This window comes from Thamnophis elegans, chromosome 3 (genome assembly GCF_009769535.1).
Source record: "Thamnophis elegans isolate rThaEle1 chromosome 3, rThaEle1.pri, whole genome shotgun sequence".
Lineage (NCBI taxonomy): Eukaryota > Metazoa > Chordata > Lepidosauria > Squamata > Colubridae > Thamnophis > Thamnophis elegans.
In genome coordinates this window covers 45,796,329-45,819,430 of record NC_045543.1, presented here as the reverse complement: position 1 = coordinate 45,819,430, position 23,102 = coordinate 45,796,329, and the positions used below count along the sequence as shown (strand labels likewise).

Below are 23,102 nucleotides of genomic sequence, written 5' to 3'. Positions count from 1 at the left end.
ATTCTTCGAGTGAACACATACCAACCCACAAAGACTTGTTATGCTATTCTGCCCTCCTGCGGCTGTTTGTAATAATTGCAATTTGAGCTTCATAATATGGACTAGATGGGAAGGAGCTGGTTTAGGCTCATCTTAGTCCAGTGTTGTGTTTCTCACAACGACCAGCTACATGCCACTGTGGTGCTTGCAAGCATAAAGTGGATATTCAGCCCTCTCTTGTTCCACAACTACTTTTGGGAGGCCCGATATCCTCAGTGAATGAATCCAATCTATTTTAAAGTCGTCCAAATGAGCAGCCCTCTCCACATCGTATGGTGATGAATTTTGCTGATTTAATTATAAACAAGCTAATCATGAAGTAATTTTTTTCATCTATTCTAATTCTCCTTCTTATCAGTATCACTGGATGATCACTTAGGAGTATTTTTCTGTTACTAGAATGGGATGATCAAGAAAATAATCCTTTGAGAATCTACCAGAATAGAGTTTACTAACACTTTTCATTCATTACGGTAATTTCCCATTTCTAGGGAAACATGCTTGAAAGGTTGATTTAGCTTGTAAATGTTTGTATATTTAAAGGAACCTTTGATGATCTGACAGGTTATATCAATCTTAGCTGTCAAGTTATTTGGAGTTGTCAACTGTCACATCTGATAACAAAATTTAAAGCATCTGAATTCCAGTATTAAGTGAAAGGATATATCTGATGAATTTGAAAGCACAGAATAAAAATATTTTGAATAAGAAATGAGATACAATTTTCCAGATTATCTGGGCTATCCAGATGTTTTTAACCTAAACCCTCATTGATGGTCACACAAACTATGATGGTGGAAGTTATAACACATTTCAAGCACACTTGATTCCTTATTCCTAGTTGTAAAGAGGTAAACAGTGGGTAAATTAAGTCATATCTCTATTTTGTAACAGTATGGGCTAAGATAACAATTGTTGTGGCTGAAATAACTCACAATAAAAGGGCAAGTAGTGCTCAAGGCTGAGAGGCATAGAATATTAAAATCACCATATTTGCTTTCTAGCTGTAAATTATATATAATGACAACCGTAGCCACTATTTAGAATAGTTTCTTACTATCATATATTTTGACGGTAACATCTTTCTATGAGGTTCTTAAAAGAAAACATTCCAGAGAAAGCTGATTGATTGATCAGATTGATTGACAGATACTGTTAACTATCTCAGACATAAAACTGGTCCATCACTGCCCCCAAGTGGTTTGATGGTATTTTAAGGTGACCAGATTTTCAGATTGGTAAAGAGGGATTGGTAGGGGGGGGGGGGGGCTTGATTAAAAATTTTATACGGAGCAACAAAAATTTTCATACAACGCAAAAATAGCATTGTAATAATTTTTTTTATTTCAACATAACTACAATTTACAAATATAACTTTGGTCACTAAGCCCATTATATCACCTTTCTTGCCACAGTTCTTAAGTGAATAACTGCAGCTGGTATTTTGTATTTTGGATAGAATCTTTTTTTAAATTGTCTTAGACTATTTTAAAAAAGATTCTATCCAAAATACAAAATACCAGCTGCAGTTATTCACTTAAGAACTGTGGCAAGAAAGGTGATATAATGGGCTTAGTGACCAAAGTTACAATGGCATTGAAAAAAGTGACTGATGACCATTTTTCACACTTAGCGATCGTTGCAGCATCCTCATGGTCACACAATCAAAATTTTGATGTTTGGCAACAGATTCATATTTATGATGATTTCAGTGTCCTGGGGTCATATAATCACCTTTTGACAAAGTCAAATGGGGAAACCAGATTCACTTATGTTACTAACTTATCAGCTGCAGTTATTCACTTAAGAACTGTGGCAAGAAAGGTGGTATAATGGGCTTAGTGACCAAAGTTACAATGGCATTGAAAAAAGTGACCTGATGACCATTTTTCACACTTAGCGACCATTTTCACACTTAGCGACCGTTGCAGCATCTTTATGGTCACGTGATCAAAATTTTGATGTTTGGCAACAGTTACAATTTATATTTGTAAATTGTAGTTATGTTGAAATTAAAAAAAATATTACAATACTATTTTTGCATTGTATGAAAATTTTTGTTGCTCTGTATAAAATTTTTCATCAAGCCCCCAGCCCCAGTCAAAGGTGTCCCTCTTTACTTAAAATCTGGTCACCTTGCTTTTTAGGATGCTGTCTAGATTTGCCATAGCTTTCCTCCCCAGGAGCAAGCGTCTTTTTAATTCCTTGGAATTGGGTATGTCTAGTTTAATGAAAAGAAGGACCGAGGTATTGTATTGTGGTTGCTGCAATTAATATACTTAATAACTCCATTTTTATTCTTTATTTTTTAATAATAATTTTCATAACAGTTGCTCCTGTTTTTGTAATTACTGTTTTATATTATTATTTTCATGGATTGTTGCCACCCCTGAGAGTCATTTCTATTGAGATGTACACATTTGAACAATAAATGTATTTATTTTCATATTTAAGGAAAGGCATCATCTATAAACTAAGCAAAGGTGTAGCTTCCAAGATGTGCCCTTGGGATCTTGAAGTTGGTGGGAATCTACTCAGAGATTAATTGAGGAAAGCTTAACAACAGGGAGTTCTTAACTTAAATCCACACAGAATAAAACTATTTTAATAAATCCTATGCACAATAAATAAAATATTATTTTAAAATACATTTAAAAAGAAAAGAAAAAAACCCACTTACCAGCAGGCTTGCACTCCAAGTAAACCCAGAATGATGTAGATGTTAATACAAAGAACTGAGCAAATTGAAATGGTGAAATTAGTCAAGGAAAAATGCCACCATTTTTCGGAGCAGTCCTCCAACCTACGTGCCCCTCCCCTCCGGAAAATCCAGGAAGTAACCTCTCTAGCCATTTCCTGCAGCTCTATGGTACTAGATCATTTTTTTCTTATAAAATGAGGTAAAAAGCGGCGTGGGGGGGAGGTCCGTTTTGTTGCTTTAACATTTTAATATCTTCAATGAAAGTACTGAGACAGAGAGAGGGATTAGACAGGGTGTCTTTTGTCTTGCCCCGGTTAGGATTTCCTAAGCAAATCCACTGGGCTTTCAACATGAAGCCAGAAAATCGGGACTTTTTTAAAACGCAGCGGGAAACGGGAAAAATTGTTATAAAGCGTGATTGTCACGCTGAAATTGGGACGTCTGGTCACCTTATGGTATTTCCCCCCAAAAAAAATACACTACTTCACACTCTATTCCAGGGGAGTCAAACTCATGTCATCAGGGCAGTGTCACATGATGTATCGGGACTTTTTTCCCCTTCGCTAAAACCGATATGGGTGTGGCCAGCACAGGAGCATCCAGCCCACAGGCTGAGAGTTTGACAGCCCTGCTTTATTGCATCACTCTGTGTTGGGAACCAGCCAACTAAGTGAATCAGGAGCTGTTTTCAATCTAAGCAAGATTGACTGAGATGCCTTTTTCATTTCTTAAGGAACAATAATTCTCTTTCTGAACATTACTTAGAATTCTTGCTGGGCTGAAGCGTTCCGGGACTTTTGCCATCAATAAGCTGGTCTAACTCTATAATTGCCCGCAGTTGTCGGATTAACGATGGACTTGCCAGACATTTTGAAACAGAAAAGACAAAGTGACAGCTAAGCCTAGATATGTATAGCAGTTGAGAAATCAAAGACAAACTTGTGAGGAAAAATCCAAGAATAAAGGAAAATCCTAAATGTCCTTCATTTATATATTTCGGGGGAGGAAAAAATAAGAAAATTTATTTTCTTCTTGTGTGCGTGTGTGCGTGCTTCTCCTTCCAACATCTGACTGATGCACCTTGACAAATTGTATTTCCTTTATCCCACAGGGTAACATCTGTGTATCTCTCTTATTTCTCATTCACTTGAACTAGCTATAAGAATATAAGCTTGATTTAACTGTTCAGATCCCAATCAGGAATATCTGCAATGGGAATTTAAAAGGTTATAATGAAGGCTATGACCTCAAGACTGAAGTGCATTTCCATTCTTTTGTGTACTTTGTATGTGACAATTGGGAAAAAACCCCACAAGTGAGGCTTTTGATTATGTGGTCACGGCCATTATGTTAATTTTTTTTCACCCCCTTCAGATTTTCCCAATCCCAACTCCTTATGAGTGAAATAAGGATGTGTTATGGTGCCCTAATTTTGTAATGCAACATGTATGTGTCTTCCATAGAATTTCTTCCTCCTCATACAGGGCATCAAATTAGTGCTCTGATACAGTAAAAAGCACACACTTTGTCCCAAAAACCCTCTTTTTATTTCAAAGGCTGTGAATTATGTTCATTCACAGCCCTTAATGAGTCCCAAATGGTTGTAAAGAGTCCTACAGTAGGCTGCCAAAGTCCTTCAGGAGAAGGCTGATAAGCACTCACCTTTATCTTCCTTGAAACGCTGCCAAAGACTTAATTGACAATTAGCTTGGCAAGGCCACACGGAGCAAAGAGTCAGAACGGAGCTTCAGAAGGTAAACTGACCAGCATGAACCACGTTGCTTCCTCCTGTGCCTTTGTTCCTCCTTTATGTCCTATGGGAGGGGCCAATCACCTCCAAGCCTTACTCCCGAGTCGTCCCTTCTGTCTTAACTGTTCTTGCCTTCTGACAGCTCTGCGCATGCGCACACTGAGAACAGGGGGAGTCTGTTCCTCTGCCTCACTGCTGTCCGACTCTGGATGCTCCGGAGGCAGCACATAACTCCCAGAGGGCCCCAGGCCCCTCTCTGCCTGTGTTGCAGAGCCTCATCAGAGCCTTTCCCAGACTCCAGAACTGGGCCATGTTCCTCCCCAACCTCCTTGATGTCCGACTCTGCTGCCAGCTCGGCAGGCCGCCAGCGGACCACAACAATTAGTTTGATTTTACTTTATGCAAATGATATGATCTCTCTTTGTGGCAAAAAATTGCTTGGACAGTATCAACCTCCATCATATAAATACAAATATTGTTTTGGGGAAACCATCAAAGGCGACATGATCTACTGAGGATTTGCAACGGAACAATGTAAACAAATTAATTCTTGAGTGCAGGCTTTCATGAGACAATATCTTGATAAATTCACCCAGATTATGATTAAATAGCATCCTTATTTCAAGCAATTATTATATAAACACCTGGGGATTCCATTGCTAATACGTTTATTTATAGGCTTCCTTTCTTAATTACTGAAGCATTTGTAATCCACATTCCAGAAAATCTTAAAGCAATAATAAAACAACTTATTTCTTTGCACCCTACTCTTCTTAATGCTCATGGCCTCTGTCTTCGCATTTAATAATTGAAATGAATGGAGCCTGGATATTTCAAAGGAAAGTGGCCTGCCACAGAAATAATCATATTTGTCTGAATCCAAATCAACTGGAAATGGGTTTCAATACATAGAAATATCCATAGCGAACATCCTTCAAGTTTTCTTCATCACCATAGGCTGACTACTAGGTAGTCATATGCAAAGGAGATGAAATGTTCTGTCTTTTGTTCTGTTAATTCTACTACACATCTGAAACTATTCAGCCCTATTCAGATAAAACAAAGCAGGGGCCCTTCATGGATCCTCATTTCGGCTTCCTGTGTGCACAGAGGGAGGGGTTCTTTAGAAGGGTATAAAGCAGCAACCATCTTGTCCTGGCCTTCTTGGACACCATAAAATCTAAAGGAGAAAGGATGAGTGTTTAATTTCCAGTATCCTAGCAATTCTTTAGCAATGCCCAAAGGCCCACTGGAGTCTGACTTCACCCACCTAACTAGGAAGACTGCCCAGATTTTTCTAGCCTGACCCCTATCAGATGCACAAGGCCCTCAAGTCTCATAGTCCTATAGTTACTACAAGCACTGATCTTGATGGCTGAAGAGAATGGAAGCTGGTGTCCATTAGCTCTGGAGATCATCAGTCCGAAAATGCCACTCTGTTGCCCCAAACCCTCTATCTTCATGGCTTAGGCCACAGAGGGAGTATGCAGTCATTTAAGGCACCTTCCTGCTGGCTTCAATTGTGAAATGAGACAAGCATTGCCAGCAGAGGTGGATTCCTACTGGTTTGGACTGGTTCAGTCGAATAGGTAGTAACTTTGCTTGTCATGCTCCTAAACTGGTTCTCCCAGTGCCATAAGCGCCTCCATCTTGTTTTTTGCTTCTGCACATATACAGAAGCATTTTTAGTACTGCGCATGCGCCCTGCATGTCACTGAGAGAACCGGAAGTAGCAGCAGCCCGAACCCACCCCTGATTGCCAGTACTATCACTCCCCCTTCCCTGTCTATTATGTTGTTTGAATGTGGCATGGGTTTCCTAAACTTTGGGATATATAATAAATGCAATGCTTTCTGTTGTTTTCTACAATCTGTTTGTTAAACTTTATTTTCAAAACCCAATATTCTCCTATCTCCTTCATCTACTGCAACTTAAACACGGATCAAACCACCGCAGGCTTTACCTGTTGATTGATCAACATGGCAAGAATATGAGTTTCTTTGCTGCTGATTCTCTATACATTGGGCTGCAAGGTGGTGGCCAAAGCAGAGAAGAATAGGATTGGTGTGATAGTGGTCCATAAAAAGCATCCCGATCCATGTCTTGTATCCTGCAAAGAAATAGCAATCCCTTTACTTGGGAAGAAAAGTCATCTACAAATGGGATCTGATTGAGCTTCTAGAACAGGGGTGTCGAACTCATGTCATCACAATGGCATCATAAGACGTATCAGGATATTTTCCCCCTTCATTAAACCAGAGGTGGGCATGGCCATCGCATGATGGATCCAATTGGTGGGCTGGGAGTTTGATAGCCCTGTTCTAGAAAATTGTAATTAACTATAGGAAATCTAACACACTCTTTAGTGGTGAAGATATAAATTCCAGACAATGAGGTTGGGTAGCTTATGTGCTTTCCATGAGATTAATCCATCTCCCTCAAGAGCTACTTAACTATTTCCTCAGGGAAAGGCTATAGATGTCAGCATAGTTTTCCTGATGCTTCACTCAAGTTCTACCCTCTTCCCAAAAGGGAACATCAGACTGGGTGAATGAAAGTCTCATAGAATCAGGACCTGAAGGCATATCCAATAAGAAGGACTTTCAAGTGACAGCAGTAACTAACTAGAAGAAAAGTTGTTGGAAGAATTCCTTGCAAGCATTAATGCAGGTGCAGAAAGATACAGAGATGGTTCTGCTCTGACTTTGTTTGCTTGTTTATTTAAATTTATTATGGCCACCCACTCCAAAGGACTTATGGCTACTCACTATAAAAGATTATCCATCCTCCTCTCTCAACTGAAGATGGCTTCAAGATGCTGTAGGCTCTTTACAGGAGCCAATCATATCTGTGGGAACAACTGTGGATGGTTGATTAAGGGGTTATGATACCATGGAAGATTTTGCAAAGAAATCCTGCCTTTGGATCAGATTATGTGCTCCACCTTTGGTTTAGAGATCTGATGTGGATAAGGAACAGAGGTGGGTTGCTCCCGGTTTGGCCCAATTCAGCCGAACCAGTAGTGGTGATTTGGCCTGGGTCACAGAACCAGCAGTGACCCAGGCTGGCCACACCCCTGAAATGATTCCCCAGTCTCTTCTGCTGTTGCTGGCATGTTTCTGCACAGAACAATTTTTAGTCAACTGCGCATGCACAAGCAATGCATGGCCAGCACACGGGCACAGCGAACCAATATAAACTGGTAGAGGAACCAACCCCTGATAAGGAGGTATGAGTTCAAATATAGTATTGTGGCTGGGCTGGCCTGCAGTATAATCTGACATTGGTGCCAAAGTGTGGGATGCCCTTTCATCTGTGAACTCTCAGCATAGCACCTCCTGGTCTATTCAAGCTTTAGTGAATTCACCCATCAAATGGCATTATGCAGTGGTCATCTCTTCCTCCATACATAAATCTGTGTCAAGGAAAAAATGGCAGGGAAGTATGGAGACCCAGAATATGGTCTGGTCTCAACACTTTTTCCTAATTAATAAGAACTGCTTGGGAGTTGAATTTTATAGATGATTCTCAGCTTCCAACCCAACAGGTAATCCTCGCCTTTCAACCACAATTGCAACCAGAATTTCCAGCAAGATGGTTGTTAAGTGAGCCACACACAATTTAATGACTATTTTGCCATGGTTGTTAAACAAATCATCACAGTTTTTAAGGAGATCATTGAATCGTTAAAGGAATCCGGCTTCCCCCATTGATTTTGCTTGTCAGAAATCAGCTGGGAAGATCATAAATGGTGATCACATAACCATTAATCATAAATACATGTTGGTTGCCAAGCACCCAAATTTTGATCAAGCGACGATGAGGATGGTTGTTAAGTGCGAGGACTGGTTGTAAGTCACTTCTTTCAGCTCCGTTGTAATTTCAAATGGTCGCAAAATGAAATGTTATAACTTGAGGACTATCTGAAGTTAAATTAACCATACTCCATTAATGAAGTAATACTTTATTCAGGGAAGATATGTGTTAAACTGATGAAAGGGCACAACCTAAACCAGGGGTCTCCAACCTTGGCAACTTTAAGCCTGGAGGACTTCAACTCCCAGAATTTCCCAGCCAGCTGGCTGGGGAATTCTGGGAGTTGAAGTCTGTCAGACTTAAAGTTGTCAAGGCTGGAGACTTCTGACCTAAACTAATTTCCTGGTTTGCTTGTTTTTCCATTCAGGGATATTCAAAGGAATGTCCCATAGAAACACTGGACCTTACCCATGTCAGCTGCTTCATAGCCTTTAGGCATGATGGTCCTATCAATCCGAGCAATCAGCCAGGCTCCCAAAACAACACTGCATATCAGTCGGACGAGACAGGCGCTCAGGCCCAGCATCACGTTAGAGAAGAACAGGAAGTAATTGAAATTATGGAACACTTTTCTGAAAGCACAAATAAATGACCATTGGAGAGATTCGCATTGATTCTGAGGATCTAACGGTGGAAATCGAATAAGTGGTCCCTGCCTCTTCTGATGATTATTTGCTTAATTGTAAGTTAATTATTAACTTAATTAGGAAGCATTTCAGAGGATCAAGATATTCTCTTGAATGTGCTCCTATGTAATTTGGAGTAGCTCCAAGAAAAACGTGAAGGAAGTTTATATCTAAAATATTTTGTTTTAAATCAGGGCTGTCAAACTCGCGGTCCACGGGCCAGATGCATCACATGCTGGCCACACCCACACCCAGTTTAGCAAAGGAGGGGGATCGTGATACGTCATGTGATGACACTGTGATGACACGAGTTTGACACCTCTGTTTTAAATGATCGCTTGATGGGATTGTTAGGCCTGCCCCTGCAACTGGACTGACGGGGATGGGAGGAGTCTTCCTTTGGAACAGTGACTGATTGGACCATGTGATGGACTTGTGGGTGTTGGGGCAGCACCTTAAGCTTTCAACTGGATGGGGAAAACCTGGAAGCTTTCAGAGTCAGGTTTTCCCAGATGTGTCAACATGGCTCTTCTAATAAATTGGAACTCTGAGGAATCTCTAGCCTCTGGCTCTTATTGGATTGAGGATGCTATTTGGAACCCTGACAATGATAACATACTCATTTACCTCATGAAGTTTACTTCAGTTTCAGAAATGAAGTAAGAATAGTTCATAAAAATAAAGAATCGAGACCCAATTAAGGAGAACTTGCCTGTTATCAAGAGCCAAAGGCTTTTCCTTGTCATCTTGAAAAATCTTTGGCTGGAGAAAAAATCGGCTGGCGGTCATAATCTGCAGCACGATGAACCCTATGACAATGGCAACCGTCAAGCTGAAGGGGAGAAGGCACAAATAAGCCGTAGCTGTGGAAATCTACACCCCCAATGAAAGAAGATACTTTTATGTAGCTATAGCTCTTTATTTTATATATCTTACATGAGAGAAAGTGGGGGGAGGGGGGAGAGGGAGAGAGAGGGAGAGGGATAGAGGGAGGGAAAGAGAGAGGGGGAGAAAGAGAGGGAGAGAGGGGGAGAGGGAGAGAGAGGGAGAGAGGGAAGGAAAGAGAGAGGGGGAGAAAGAGAGGGGGAGAGGAGAGGGAGAGAGGGAGAGAGAGAGAGAGAGATGGCTAAAGCTGAGCTGACCAAAGTAAAGGCAGAATAAAATCTAATAAATAGACACATACACAAACACACACATATTTTCTTTTTTTAATTCCAATTGCTCAGACCAATGGCACATCTTCAGCTAAGCCTAGGCCTCTTCCAGATAAATATCTTAAAACGTTAAAATTGAGGACCTCACAGGTTAGTCTTAAACAAGGGTGCAGCCAGGTGGAGTTGTCCTCTAATATTAATTTCATGAATACAGGCAGTCTTCGTGTTCAGGGTTAGGGTTAGGGTGAAACACCCATAGCAAACAGAACTCCAAGGTAGGTAGATTCCTCAAAGAACAGTTTTATTGGTTATATTGGATATATCATCTCTGAGGCTTCAGTGTTGCCACCTTACGAATTTAGCCCAGAATTTATGTTGCTAAGTGAGGAATTTGTTGAGTTTTGCCACATTTTACAATTTTTCTTGCCACTGTGGTTAAGTGAATCATTGTGGTTGTTAAGCTAGTAACACGGTTGTTAAGAGAATCTGCCTTCCCCATTGATTTTGCTTGTCAGAAGGATGCAAAAGGGAATCAGGTGACTCTGGGACACTGCAACCGTCATAAATATGAGTCAGTTCTCAAGCATCTGAATTTTAATCACATGACCAAGGGGATGCTGCAGCAGTTGTAAGAGTGAAAAACAGTCATAAGTCACTTTTCAATGCCATTGTAACTTCAAATAGTCTGTTGTACAAACGAACCGTTGTAAGTCGAGGACTACCTGTATAAGAAATATATTTTAAGAATTGGCAGGAGATTTGAGCTAACTGAAAAAAATATTCCTATGTAAACTGGGGATCCCAAGTTTTGACCCTTTTTATTTAGTTTTGAACCTTTGTATTTAGAATATCTACATAACCCAAATCTACAAAACCCTACATATTCATGCTCCAGAGACCTCTCACTGCAGAACTGGCCTCTCCATGTGCTCCACCAGACAATAACAGACATGTTTTCTGGCCATCCTAGTCAAATCAAAAGCACTTACATGCCCGTTCCCAAACTTTTAGCCATTTCTATCCCTTGACCGTGCTTTATGGGCATCACCAAACCATAAATGAGCATCACTCCGATGAGGCACTGTATTATGTGGATGACCAAGTAACCTAGAATAGAAAGCACAAGCAACCAATTGAAAAGGCCACATGAGGGCACTCTACACTGCTAGAGGAAACGATAAAGCATACATACCCCAAACTAGATAGGCAATTTGCCAACCAGAATATCTTGCAATTGCTCCCTGTTAATGCAAAAACAAAAAGGACAGATATTTATTTATATTAATTAATTTATTAGCCAGTTAAAATTCCGTTGATTTTAACTGAAATAAAAATGCATGGTTCTTATTCAAAGTGTCTTTTAAATACCAAATATAATATATAAAAAAACAGACAAAGCTACTGCCCCTTTCTGAAAATTTACAGAAATTATCTTTCTCCTTTCCTATCATAAACATGCACAAACATAAGGAACAGCCTCAACGTATGATCAAGTATGTCTCTCATGCAGCACCTTATTGACAAAAAATAATTACCAGTTTAAATTGATACATTAATTCTGATTACTCCCAAACTTGGAATTCCATGTACTTATCAAGAATTGATAAGGAGTAAAAGAAAAGTCCCAGAGTAGCAAATAAGTAAAATTAATTCAGAAGGGAGTGTGTTTAGGGCTGCAAAATTTAAATCACTAACTACTAAATGTCCGCAGAGATACAGAAAAAAAGTTTTTGCTTCCATATAGAGGCTGTCAGATTTCTGCAGATCTAGGTAGCTCTAGTGTAAACATGACTATGCCACTAAACTCAAGAATACCAAGTATTTATACAGCATAGGAAAAGGAATTTAGCAACAGAAAAGCTTTCAAAATACAGAAGGCATGAGCTGTATCTTCTGAAATACATAAGGATGGATTACAAAGCTGTTGAATTTCTTTCTACACATTTACCTATAGTAGAAAAAATCTGGGGGAAGCAGTCTTGTGCATACACAATATGCATAATTTTTCAGGCAGATTTCCATCAAGTGATTGGAGACTGTTGCTATCAAGCAATGGGATTATTCACTTCTTGGACACTTTCCTACCCAGGATAAAATTGCAAACTGTGAATGTCAATGACCGTGACTTTTAAATACACAATTATAAGTGAAACATAACAAATTCTTCATACTTTACAATGGGTGGATATTAAACATTTATTTCCAATCTCTTGATCCTTTGAAGGTCAACAGTGGAATAGATGCTACTCTCTGTTTAAAATGCAGGCTACTCTTGGTTATTGAGAAATCTGAATATGAGCCTGATAATTAAAGAATGCTGCCATTGTCCTCCAACACAAAGTAAAACTAGCAAGACCAAATACAAAAACTGCAGGGGGATTAGTTTATCAAGTGTGGGTGGAAGAGTGTTTGAAAGAATTCTGACTGAAAGGCCACAAAAAAGATTTTGCTTAAAAATCAGTTGGATGTGAAGAAGTTAACCAGGATTAGAGAACTCACCACGCTTTGTGAAGATGAAACTTTACTAAATAATGCTGGAAGGAATTCCTTCTGTCCTGCCCGTAATCTCTTGATATGTTTTCTGGGGGGAAAAGGCATTAATGCACATTTTTGAGGTAGAATTTCAGAAGTCTTTTAAATCATATGTTTTAATAGAAGAACCCTGGTCTGTGAAAATAAAATATCCAGTAGAGCAGGGGTGTCAAACTTGTTTTCATTGAGGGCTGTATCAGGGCTGTGTTTTACCTCTGGGGGGGGGGATGTGTGGCCAAGGTAGGCTTGGCCAGAGTAGGTGTGGCCAGAGTAGGCATGGCCACAGTAGGCATGGCCAGCTTGACATCACTCATGTCAGGGTGCCTGTGGTGGCCCGAGCACTCTGCCAGTGAAAACAGGCTCCCAAGCTTCGTTTCCGGCTGTGACGGCCTCCTACAAGCCTCTGCCAGCGAAAACAGAGCTCCACACGCAGCCCTCCCAAGTGCTTTTCACTGGCAGGGGCACTGCAGATTGGTCCTTCACTGTTTCCATGGTGGCCCTGTGGGCCATATCTAGGCACACCACGGGCCTGTTTTGACATCCCTGCAGTAGAGGATCACAAACTCAGAAGAAGATCAAGGCATACCTGTAGCAGGCAAGGATATGGAACACGTAGCTGACACTTGTGAGAGAAGCAGAGCCAATGCTGAAGATCCACACACCTATGGAGAAGCAGCTTTGGTGATTTATTTTGTCCACAATCCTCATAATCAAATGCCAATTATGTTTCCATACTCAGCCAGCCAGCACAAGCATGGGGGAAAATAATAAACTTTAGGGTATTTTCTTTAATCCTTGTCTTGTTACATCTCAGTTGTTTTTCAGCTCAGAAGTTAAACTGATGTACAAATGAAAAGGCAACCATTATGGACAATACCTATGTTTCCTTGACAGTAATATGTCTTCTTAGCATAAGGAATGGGAAATAATATTCTATCCCCTTTTAACCAAAAAAATTTTTTTATTAAACTTTAAAGATCTCACCATTAACATTTTGTTTAAAAACGTCACCTTTAAAAACTACACCCATTGCATTTTTTTTTTTCAAATTTGAACATGACATCCATAAAACAAGGTTCAAAAATCAATCACCAATATTAATTCTGTGGCCAGTATTTGCCTACAGATTTAATTTAAAAATGCTCTCATGACTATACCTTCCACGACTTCAACGAATTCTTTTAAAGGTTCGATATCTGATACATTGCTGGCAGCTGGAAGCCTCTCATAATCTGATATCAGAATTACCAGAGTACATGAAACAAGCTTGTAAACATAATACTCAATCACCACAAACTGGAAGAGAAAGAGAGAAGCAATTATTGGGTGATTATAAAGGCATGTGAGGAAGACCTTGAGAAATGGGCCAAAAAAAGGCTGCCTGGGGAACAGACCTAAGAAGGGGCATTGGCCACAGCTGCATAACGGACAGAGGAAACAGCTCAGCAAGGATCCCCTCCCTCCAACTTCTCAGGCTGTAAAGGAAATGGCAGGAGATTTGTACTTTCAAATTTGCAAGATTCTGTTAATGTAGCCTTAAAAGGTTCTCCTTGCACATATGTGCTAGTCGTTCCCGACTCTAGGGGGACGGTGCTGATCTCTGTTTCAAAGCTGAAGAGCCAGCGCTGTCTGAAAACGTCTCTGTGGTCGTGTGGCCAGCATGACTAAATGCCGAAGGCATACGGAATGTTGTTACCTTTTTCCCAAAGGTGGTTCCTATTTTTCTACTTGCATTTTTACATGTTTTCGAACTGCTAGGTTGGCAGAAGCTGCAACAAGTAACGGGAGCTCACTCTGTTATGTGGCACTAGAGATTCGAACCACCAAATGCCAACATTTCTGATTGACAAGCTCAGCATCTTAGCCACTGAACCACTTTTGTTTCCTGTCCAATCTGCCTGAGAAGATTAACACCAATCTTTCAAGCCTGAAAATGCAGCTCTCCTATTGTCTTTCTCTGAAACCTGAGAAATTAGGGAGAGTCCTTTCTGAGACTCTTTCTCTGCCCATTGTGCTGCTGAGAGTTATGCAGCATCTCTTCCCCCTGTTTCTCAATATATTTCTCATGTATCCTTTGTAGTGATCCAGAGATATTGCTGGCAATTTCAGGTCCACAAGCATAACCCATAACTCCAAGATGCATATTTTATGAAGGAAGACATTGAATCAAAAATCAGCAGCTATCAATAGTTAATATCTCTGAGAATAACAAAAATAAATGTTTTATAGAGCTCTTTTTCCTTTTGGTATGAGAACAATATTAAGGCCGATGCTATAGAGCAGGACTCTTGAGAACTTAACCTTAGGAAATGTCTTTTCCTAAGCAGATATAACAAACCATAATTCATGTACCCTCAACAGTTTCATTAAGTAGGGCTGCTCCTGCAAGGCAGACTGTTTCTTTACAATTTGGGTAGGAAAATGTTATACAGAGCAATGGAGATTAGGACTTTCCATGAACATTTCTATACTTTTGTTTGTGAGGTGCAAGAAGAAGGACGACTGCAACAATGGTATTTCAATAAGTTTTAAGTAGTCTCAATTTGGAATAAATTATTTTTTGTGCGCAGCATACAGAAAACAGACTACGCTCTACACAGATTCTATAATCCATTGTCTATTCTTTGCATTACAAAAAACAGTTAATACCCAGAATACCTTAAGTTTAAGATTAGTGAAATAAAATTGGAAACACCCATGGTTTCCCAGTTCAATGTGTTTTGCATGACCCACAACTCTTTGGCTTACCATGTAAAGGCAAATGATGGCAAGCACTGCTGTGCAGATCATTCGGCTGGGAAACTGAAAGTAAGGATCCCATTCATAGATGTTCCGCTGGATCCAAGGTTTCTGAGGCTTCCTGTTTTTAAGGAAGACAATATGCACAGCTTGGAGGAGATGGGTAACAAGAAAAAGAGGACAAGGCTTCCTTAGCATCATTCACTTTGTATCTTCTTTTACCCTTAATCTAACTGCAGCCCAATATCCCTTTACCCACTCTTCTATAATTCTAATATTGAGCATCTATATTAGATTGACTGCCAGTCAGTTCAAGCTATTTTCTCTTTCTAAGGCAAGGTTTCCCAACCGTGGCATGTGGACTTCAACTCCTATGGCTGGAAAATTCTGGGGATTGAAATCCATGTGTCTTAAAGTTGCCATGGTTGGGAAGCCCTGTTCTAAGAAAGGGTAGCTAGGAGCGTGACCCGTCAAAACCGCGCTCGACTAAGCCGCGCCCGATTAAACCGCATCACTGACGTCATCAACAGGGCGACAACAGCGAGTGCAGAGAAAGAAGGGCGCTTTAAATAGCGCTTTGAAAGCAAGTCGATTCAACTTAAGGTAAGGGTTAGGTTTAGGGTTAGCTTTAGGGTTAGCTTTAGGGTTAGGTTTAGGATTAGGTTAAGGGTTAGGGTTAGGGTTAGGGTTAGGGTTAGGTTAAGGGTTAGGATTAGGTTTAGGGTTAGGTTAAGGGTTAGGATTAGGTTTAGGGTTAGGTTAAGGGTTAGGTTTAGGGTTAGGTTAAGGATTAGATTTAGGGTTAGGTTTAGGATTAGGTTTAGGGGGGTTAGGTTTAGGTTTAGGAGTTAATTTTAGGTTTAGGGTTTACAGCGTGCTTCTGTCTCCGTGCTGTTGTCACCCTGTTGATGACGTCAGCTACGCGGTTTAGTCGGACGCGGTTTAGTCGAGCGCAGTTTTGTGGTGGAACCAGCTAGGAGGCCACCATTCATGGAACACAACAAAGGCAAGGGGAGTTAATCAAGATACCCCAATGGATTATCAATTCCCAAGCCTAGATTAACTCTTGAACAAGAGAAACACATGGTTAGGGCACCAAGGGAATGGGCACCATTGAGTTCCCCCCCCCCTTGCTATCATGCTCTTTTCTTTGGCACAGTAAGCAACTAAACTTTAAAAATTTTGAGTCGTCATAATTTGTTGGTTGAGCAATGAAAGGTCCAAAGGCCAACATTATTGCACTAAGACTAGGGCATCGTCTGGCTTAATCTCACCCTGCCAATCCCTTCCAGAACTAGATATTAAGAGCACCATTGAGCTAATTATTTGTGACTAACATCTTCAAAGAACTATGTCTCAAATGAAATGACAATTATTTCTAAGGGTCCTTCCCAACAGCTCATTGCTTGAGATTATTTACTGTCATCCCTTCAAGGTAAGCCAGAAACCAAAATCTTGCAGGGCAATATTATTTTACTATAAAGCTATAATATATGTAGTCCTCAACTTACAACCATTCATTTAACAAGTGTTTGAAATTACATCAATTCTGGGGAGGAAAATGACTTACAACCAGTCCTCACCCTGGCAATCATCCCCGCATCCCCACAGTCATGTGACGAAAATTCAGGTGCTGGTGTATACCAGTATTTAGAATGGTTGCAGCATCCCAGAGTCATGTGACCTCCATTTGTAACCTTCCCAGCCAGCTTCCAACAAGCCAAGTCAATGGGAGGCAACAGGATTCACTTAACAATCACGATTCACATAACTGTAGTGATTCGCTAAACAACCCTGAGAGGAATGGTCATAAAATTAGGTGCAACTCGCTTAACAACCACTTTGCTTGGACATGGGAATTCTGGTCCAAATTGTAGTCATAAGTCAAGGACTATCTGTAACATATTCTTGCAAGACTGAATGTTCTTCCTCCCTCCCTCCCTCCCTCCCTTTATCTTCATGTGAGCAATAGCAATAGCAATAGCAGTAGACTTATATACCGCTTCATAGGCCTTTCAGGCCTCTCTAAGCGGTTTACAGAGAGTCAGCATATTGCCCCCAACAATCTGGGTCCTCATTTTACCCACCTCGGAAGGATGGAAGGCTGAGTCAACCCTGAGCCGGTGAGATTTGAACCGCTGACCTGCTGATCTAGCAATAGCCTGCAGTGCTGCATTTAACCACTGCGCCACCTTGCGCTAGGGAGGGATTCCCCAGAAAACAAAATATGGATTATTGAGGGAACTGTCCCTAGAAATTAAGAGTATATGGTGTATATGATATCCTAAGAAACATTCCTCAAACAAAATGAGTGTCCTCACTGCAGTGGAGGTTTCCTCAACAATTGTTGGACGTATTGAGCATGATGGGTCTCCAATAAAGTAGTGTTGTCCTGCAGGGAAGGAAAAATAATTATTTATTGCTTTAGTCCTTAACACCATTCAAAGGTCAGAAATGGTTAGAAATAAGGAACAGAGGAGTAGAAGTGGCATCCTACTCCATCCCTCCTCATCTATAAATATAATCTGTATTGTTATTGTTGTTATTGTTGTTGTTGTTATTGCTGTTACTGCTGTTATTGCTGTTGTTGCTGTTGTTGTTGTTATTATTATTGTTGTTGTTGTTGTTATTATTTGGTTAATCTTTGGTGGGATTCACAGCCTTTGGGGCTGGTTGGTAGCTCAACAGCCCAAGTCCTAACCAAGGACCTAGGCACTGTTAAGGTAACGTCGGAGGATATAAGCTGTTCCAAGTAGGGTGGTTTTTTGTAGAATCAGAATGTTCAAGTCTGATAAATTTAAAATTTCCAAATAGTGAGGTAACCCCTTTAGGTATTGCTCCAAGGGCTCCAATTACAATCGGGACAACACACGATTTCTTTTTCCACAGTCGCTCAACTTCAATTTGCAAGACCTGGTACTTTGTCATTTTTTCTTGCTGCTTATCTTCAGTTCGTGCATCTCCAGGTATTGCAATGTCAATGAACCATACTTTTTTTCTTTTTAACTATTGTTATGTCAGGTGTGTTGTGGGCCAAGTGCCTGTCAGTCTGAATTCTGAAGTCCCACAAAATCTTGACTTTCTCATTCTCTAAAACCTTCTGAACCTGATGTTCCCAGTGGTTTTTGCTGTAGTCAAATACAAACTTATTATTATTATTATTATTATTATTATTATTATTATTACTATTATTATTACTACTATTATTACTACTATTATTACTACTACTACTACTACTACTACTACTACTACTGTTATTAGAATTATCTGTTTTATGGTTTTATTGTTTTTTATGTTGTAAGCAGTCCAGAGTCGCTTGGGGTAGATAGCAAATAAATTTAATAAATAGATGAATAAATAAACAGATGAACAAATAGGAGTGATCTCCTGAGTAACTTTGGAGAGAACATATATTAGAATCAAGAATATTTTGATGATTCTGGGGCAGGAAGCTAAGTGAGTGAATGAGTGTGTGTGTCTGTCTGTCTGTCTGTCTGTCTGTCCATTGGTCCATCCACTCAATAGCTCCAGCTATTGGAGGTGTTGGACATTCAATTGGGTGTTGTGAGGATATTGGTCAACATCTGGAGGACACAAAATACTCCTGCAAAGGGACCTATGCAAAGGGAAAGAAATACTCCAGGAATACTCACCGTTGGACGGCCTGTCTGGAACTGGGCCCATGACGCTTTTATCAACATATGGGTGAATTTCCCTAGGAGGAAAAGCTGGCAGACCAAAGAAGGCCAATAGAAAATGATATTCTCATAATACCCCAGAATCTGCACAGAGAAAAGAAGAACCAAGCTGTTATCTGCTGGTATTACAATGAATCATTTCTATGCCAGGCGAACTCCTAATGATTAGCCCTGCAGCCATATGTTGCCATCCTCAAAAGCTGCCCACATCTCTCTTCCTTCTGAGCCCTAACATTAACCCTTTGAACGTTCAGTTGGACTGCGGGCCCTGAATCAATCCGGAGCTCAGCTGAATGGCTGGCCTTCTGCCCACTTCGCCTGCCAGCAAATCTATACGTGGCTTTGCAGCTGCCAACTTGCCTAAACCATGCTGGCTTGACGAAAAAGGCTTTCCCTGTTGCTGGTGTTAGCTGGAAATGCTACAAAGCAGCCCTGAGATTCTTTGTTACATCTTTGTCCAGGCCTCATCTGAAGCTGAACTGCAGCATCTTAAAAATGACATGACAGCCAATGTTCCCTCTAATTTTTTTTCAGTGTGTGCGGAAAAGTATAGTGTTTGAGCGGCACATTTTCATGCCTGAGCACCTGAATTTTTTTCACAGATGTTTCACAGAGCAATTGATTTATAGGATCCGAATTGGAATGGAGAAAAATGGTTTTGTGCGTGAGTGTGTGTGTGTTTGAGTGAGTGAGTGAGGGATCCGGTAAGGGAACTGTGCCTATTTAGGAAAGAAGGTTAATTATTGCAAACATGATCAGTCGAAGATAAGTATGGGGACAGATTGGGCGGTACAGAGAAATGATAAAAGAGTGGGAAAGAGAAAGAAAAAAAGAAGGAAGAGAGACAGAAAAATACAGAGGAGAGAGAAAGTGACAGAAGAATGGAAAAGAAAGAGAAAGAGAAGAGAAACAAAGAGAAAGAGGATGAGAGAGACAGAGAGAGAAGAGAGGAAGAGGAAAGAGTAAGAGAGAACATTTCATTTCAATCCTGAGGTGCAAATATTCTCTTTGATTGGTAATTTTATTTGTCCATTTACTATCCAATACTCTCATTTCTCCTTAAGTTCATCAAGAATCCCCTTCTTTTTATTGAATTTATCACAATACCATGAGAGCAACTTTTTCAGCATAGCTTTACAGCTATTTAAAATACATAGTAATTTAGGTCAGGTTTTCAGAACATTAGTCTATTTATAAGTCACTAAGTGCAAAGAAACATAATTCAGAAAGTTGGCTTCCCTTTTTGTAATTGCCTATTGCCTGCTTAATTTTCTACCTACATTTTTGATAACTGATATTCACTCTTGACCCAAGAAGCCCATCGTAGAAAGAAACCCTCCCTATGAACTTTGTTGGGTTTCCATGGAATGAAGTTTGATCTTTTTCTCAACCATACAGTAGCATATTCTTTCTAAGGAGGATATAATCAAGATAGTCCATAATTGCCTATCAATCTAACAGTATGGTGATTGACAATCTCTTTATATTTCAACTCTAACTCTTTCAGTCTTAAAGGTTTGGGGAGGAGAAATCCAAAAATTCTTTTAAAGAGGAAAAAAATGCTTGCAGAATTGCATCCATGGAGACATGTATATATACACAACACACAGAGAAACAAACTTAACAAAGTGCTAAGCCTATTGTGTCCCATGAGGGAGGGTGGGAGGGGGGGAGGGAGGGAGGGGGAGAAAAAGAGAGAGATCCACATTTTGCACTGTTATTAAATAGGTACATACTAACTTCTCCGTGTGGGCACTGTCCAATGTGCACAGCTGTAATTACAAACCTGCCAAAACAAACAAACAAACAAATAAAAGGAAGAACCTCAGTTGTGAAGCATAGTTTAGGAAATCAAAGTCCTGAAATTAGATCTAATCCCAGGTGTTTCATCAGAATCTTGTGTAGGCATAGAAACTGACCAACACCAATCATGGGATAAAATTAAGAATTAATCAGGTCTCAGAACAGAACATTCAGACTTTTTCTTGACTTTTTTTTCCTTTTCAACCCATTCATTCTTTATTCGTACATTTGCATGATCCTCCTACATTCCATCTATGTGGGACCAAACCACCACAATGCATTTGTTGCATTGATAACTTACTTTTGTATTCACTCTACATTTATTCAGTATTCTTCATTCATAATTCTATCTTTCCTTTAATCACTCTCTTCTTGAGTACATATTCCCACTGTATCCAATTTTAGGTTTTTCTTAATATATCCAACTCTCAATTCTACGTGATAAAATTAGCAGAAGCAAGCATGTCCTTAAACATGGTCATTGTCTGGCTGAACCTTGTGAGAGTTTGTAAAAAAAATGCTTTAAAAATAAATAAATAACTTTTCATGTCTTTCACACAAGCAATACACCATAAACTGTGCACTACTTTTCTACTATCATTTGCACAATTTAACATTTTTTTCTGTTTCTCCATTTTGATGAACAGATTATTAAGATACACAGAGTAAAATCTCTTTTTAAATTCATGTATAACAGTATTCTGTATTTTGCCTGGCAGATGCAATCAGCAGAAAACAAATGTTAGATCCCCACTTCTTCTTTCATTTTATAATGTATCTAACATTTACTGCAAAACATCTGAGTTCTGAGTCGTCAATGTGACATTGTTCAAATGCAAAAATGCATGCACAGTCACATCCATAATCAACATGTATCTAACTTCCCCAGAGAGGTTTTCTGCTCAGCATTAAACTATTCACTAAGAATCCCATTTATTCTCATGCATGATTTATTTCCATTGTATCTTTCCATTTTTTCACAAAATGTTTCATGATTCTAACCTATTCATTTTATCATATGTCTTCCTTATATCAAGGATTTATTTAATCTCAAGGACATGTTGAACACCAAAACCTGTAATGTGCAGCCTTGACCAACTTAAAGTAATTCCATGGTTCCCAAAGTTGCTTAGTTTTATCTTTTGTATCTTTTCTATCAGAATCCTGCCAAAACTTAAATTAATTCCTCTGTAATTTTTGTTTTCACATTTTCTAGCATTCTCTTAATGGCAGGATTTTTCCAATTGTGGGACACAGATGCACAGTCACCAAAAAATAGCCTTTGTGTTAAAGTGAGAATAAAGTATTTTCTAGTTCTGACCTGTTCTTCAAAAGACAAAGGGATTGGAAACTAAATGTTTAATATCCATGCATCATAAAGTGTAAAGAATTTGCTGAGCCTCATTTGCTACTACATGTTAAGAAGTTACAGTAATATGCATCCACCATTAGCACTAATCTGTCAGATGAAATGTGAGATGGGGGGGGGGGGAGAATTATCCATGTAGATACGGTAATCCCCAATCACTTCACACCAACCTCCCTTCATCACTTAATAGAGGTGCCATTCCTCAGAAATGATCTATAATGCATCTGTACAAGACATAATGCTTTCAGAGATTTTATTCACTGAAGTAATTGTGTAGGCGGAAATCCAATAGTCCCACAATCCATTCATGGTCACCTGCAACAAATAATTGAGGGATCTCCGCTTTCTATATTTTGATGTAATTCCCATCATTCTTAACATTTCCTGTCATTCTACCTTAAATTATATACATTATACCACTCCTGCAATGCTTAAGCCATACTGTGGCACAGTGAAGTTAGTAAACTAGCAGATCTGGGCTGCAAAAATCTAGACTGTCACTAGATGGAAGTAAAGTATTAAGAATTTACTCCATCACTGCTGCTTTTTAACAACATCCAAATTTCCAAGTTTCACACCTGATAACCCTTTTTTATAAACAGTATTTTGAACATATTTATAATCCAAACATGTTTGATCAGTGTGATTTCCCTCCTTATTATTTTGATGCCATATCAAGAGTCTATGTAGCAAGTGGTATAACAATTTCCCTGCTCCAAAACTCATTTTCCCTTATTTCTACTGTAGTTTCATTGCAAAGAGATGCTCCTTCTAGTCTACTATATTATTAAAGTGATCACTGTCTAATTACCTGGTTTGTACTACATTGAATCGATTTAAAATTATTTCTACTTTCTTCTAATTTGTTGCGCCAT

The 23,102-nt window shown here is 39.6% G+C and overlaps 1 protein-coding gene across 1 annotated transcript in view; it reads right to left on the bottom strand.

Moving 5' to 3' along the window:
* Positions 1-5,141: 5,141 nt before the first annotated feature.
* Positions 5,142-23,102, bottom strand: part of LOC116505646 (stimulated by retinoic acid gene 6 protein-like) — a 28,474-nt gene continuing 10,513 nt past the window's right edge. Inside the window, exons 6-18 of the mRNA XM_032212994.1 lie at positions 20,796-20,841; positions 19,011-19,139; positions 17,679-17,749; positions 15,367-15,478; positions 13,776-13,914; positions 13,205-13,280; positions 12,586-12,667; positions 11,279-11,327; positions 11,076-11,193; positions 9,645-9,764; positions 8,715-8,878; positions 6,454-6,600; positions 5,142-5,670 (exon numbers count right to left, since the gene is read on the bottom strand). Coding sequence (XP_032068885.1) covers positions 5,576-5,670; positions 6,454-6,600; positions 8,715-8,878; positions 9,645-9,764; positions 11,076-11,193; positions 11,279-11,327; positions 12,586-12,667; positions 13,205-13,280; positions 13,776-13,914; positions 15,367-15,478; positions 17,679-17,749; positions 19,011-19,139; positions 20,796-20,841 — 1,348 coding nt within the window. The 3' untranslated portion in view covers positions 5,142-5,575. The remainder of the gene's footprint in view (positions 5,671-6,453; positions 6,601-8,714; positions 8,879-9,644; positions 9,765-11,075; positions 11,194-11,278; positions 11,328-12,585; positions 12,668-13,204; positions 13,281-13,775; positions 13,915-15,366; positions 15,479-17,678; positions 17,750-19,010; positions 19,140-20,795; positions 20,842-23,102) is intronic.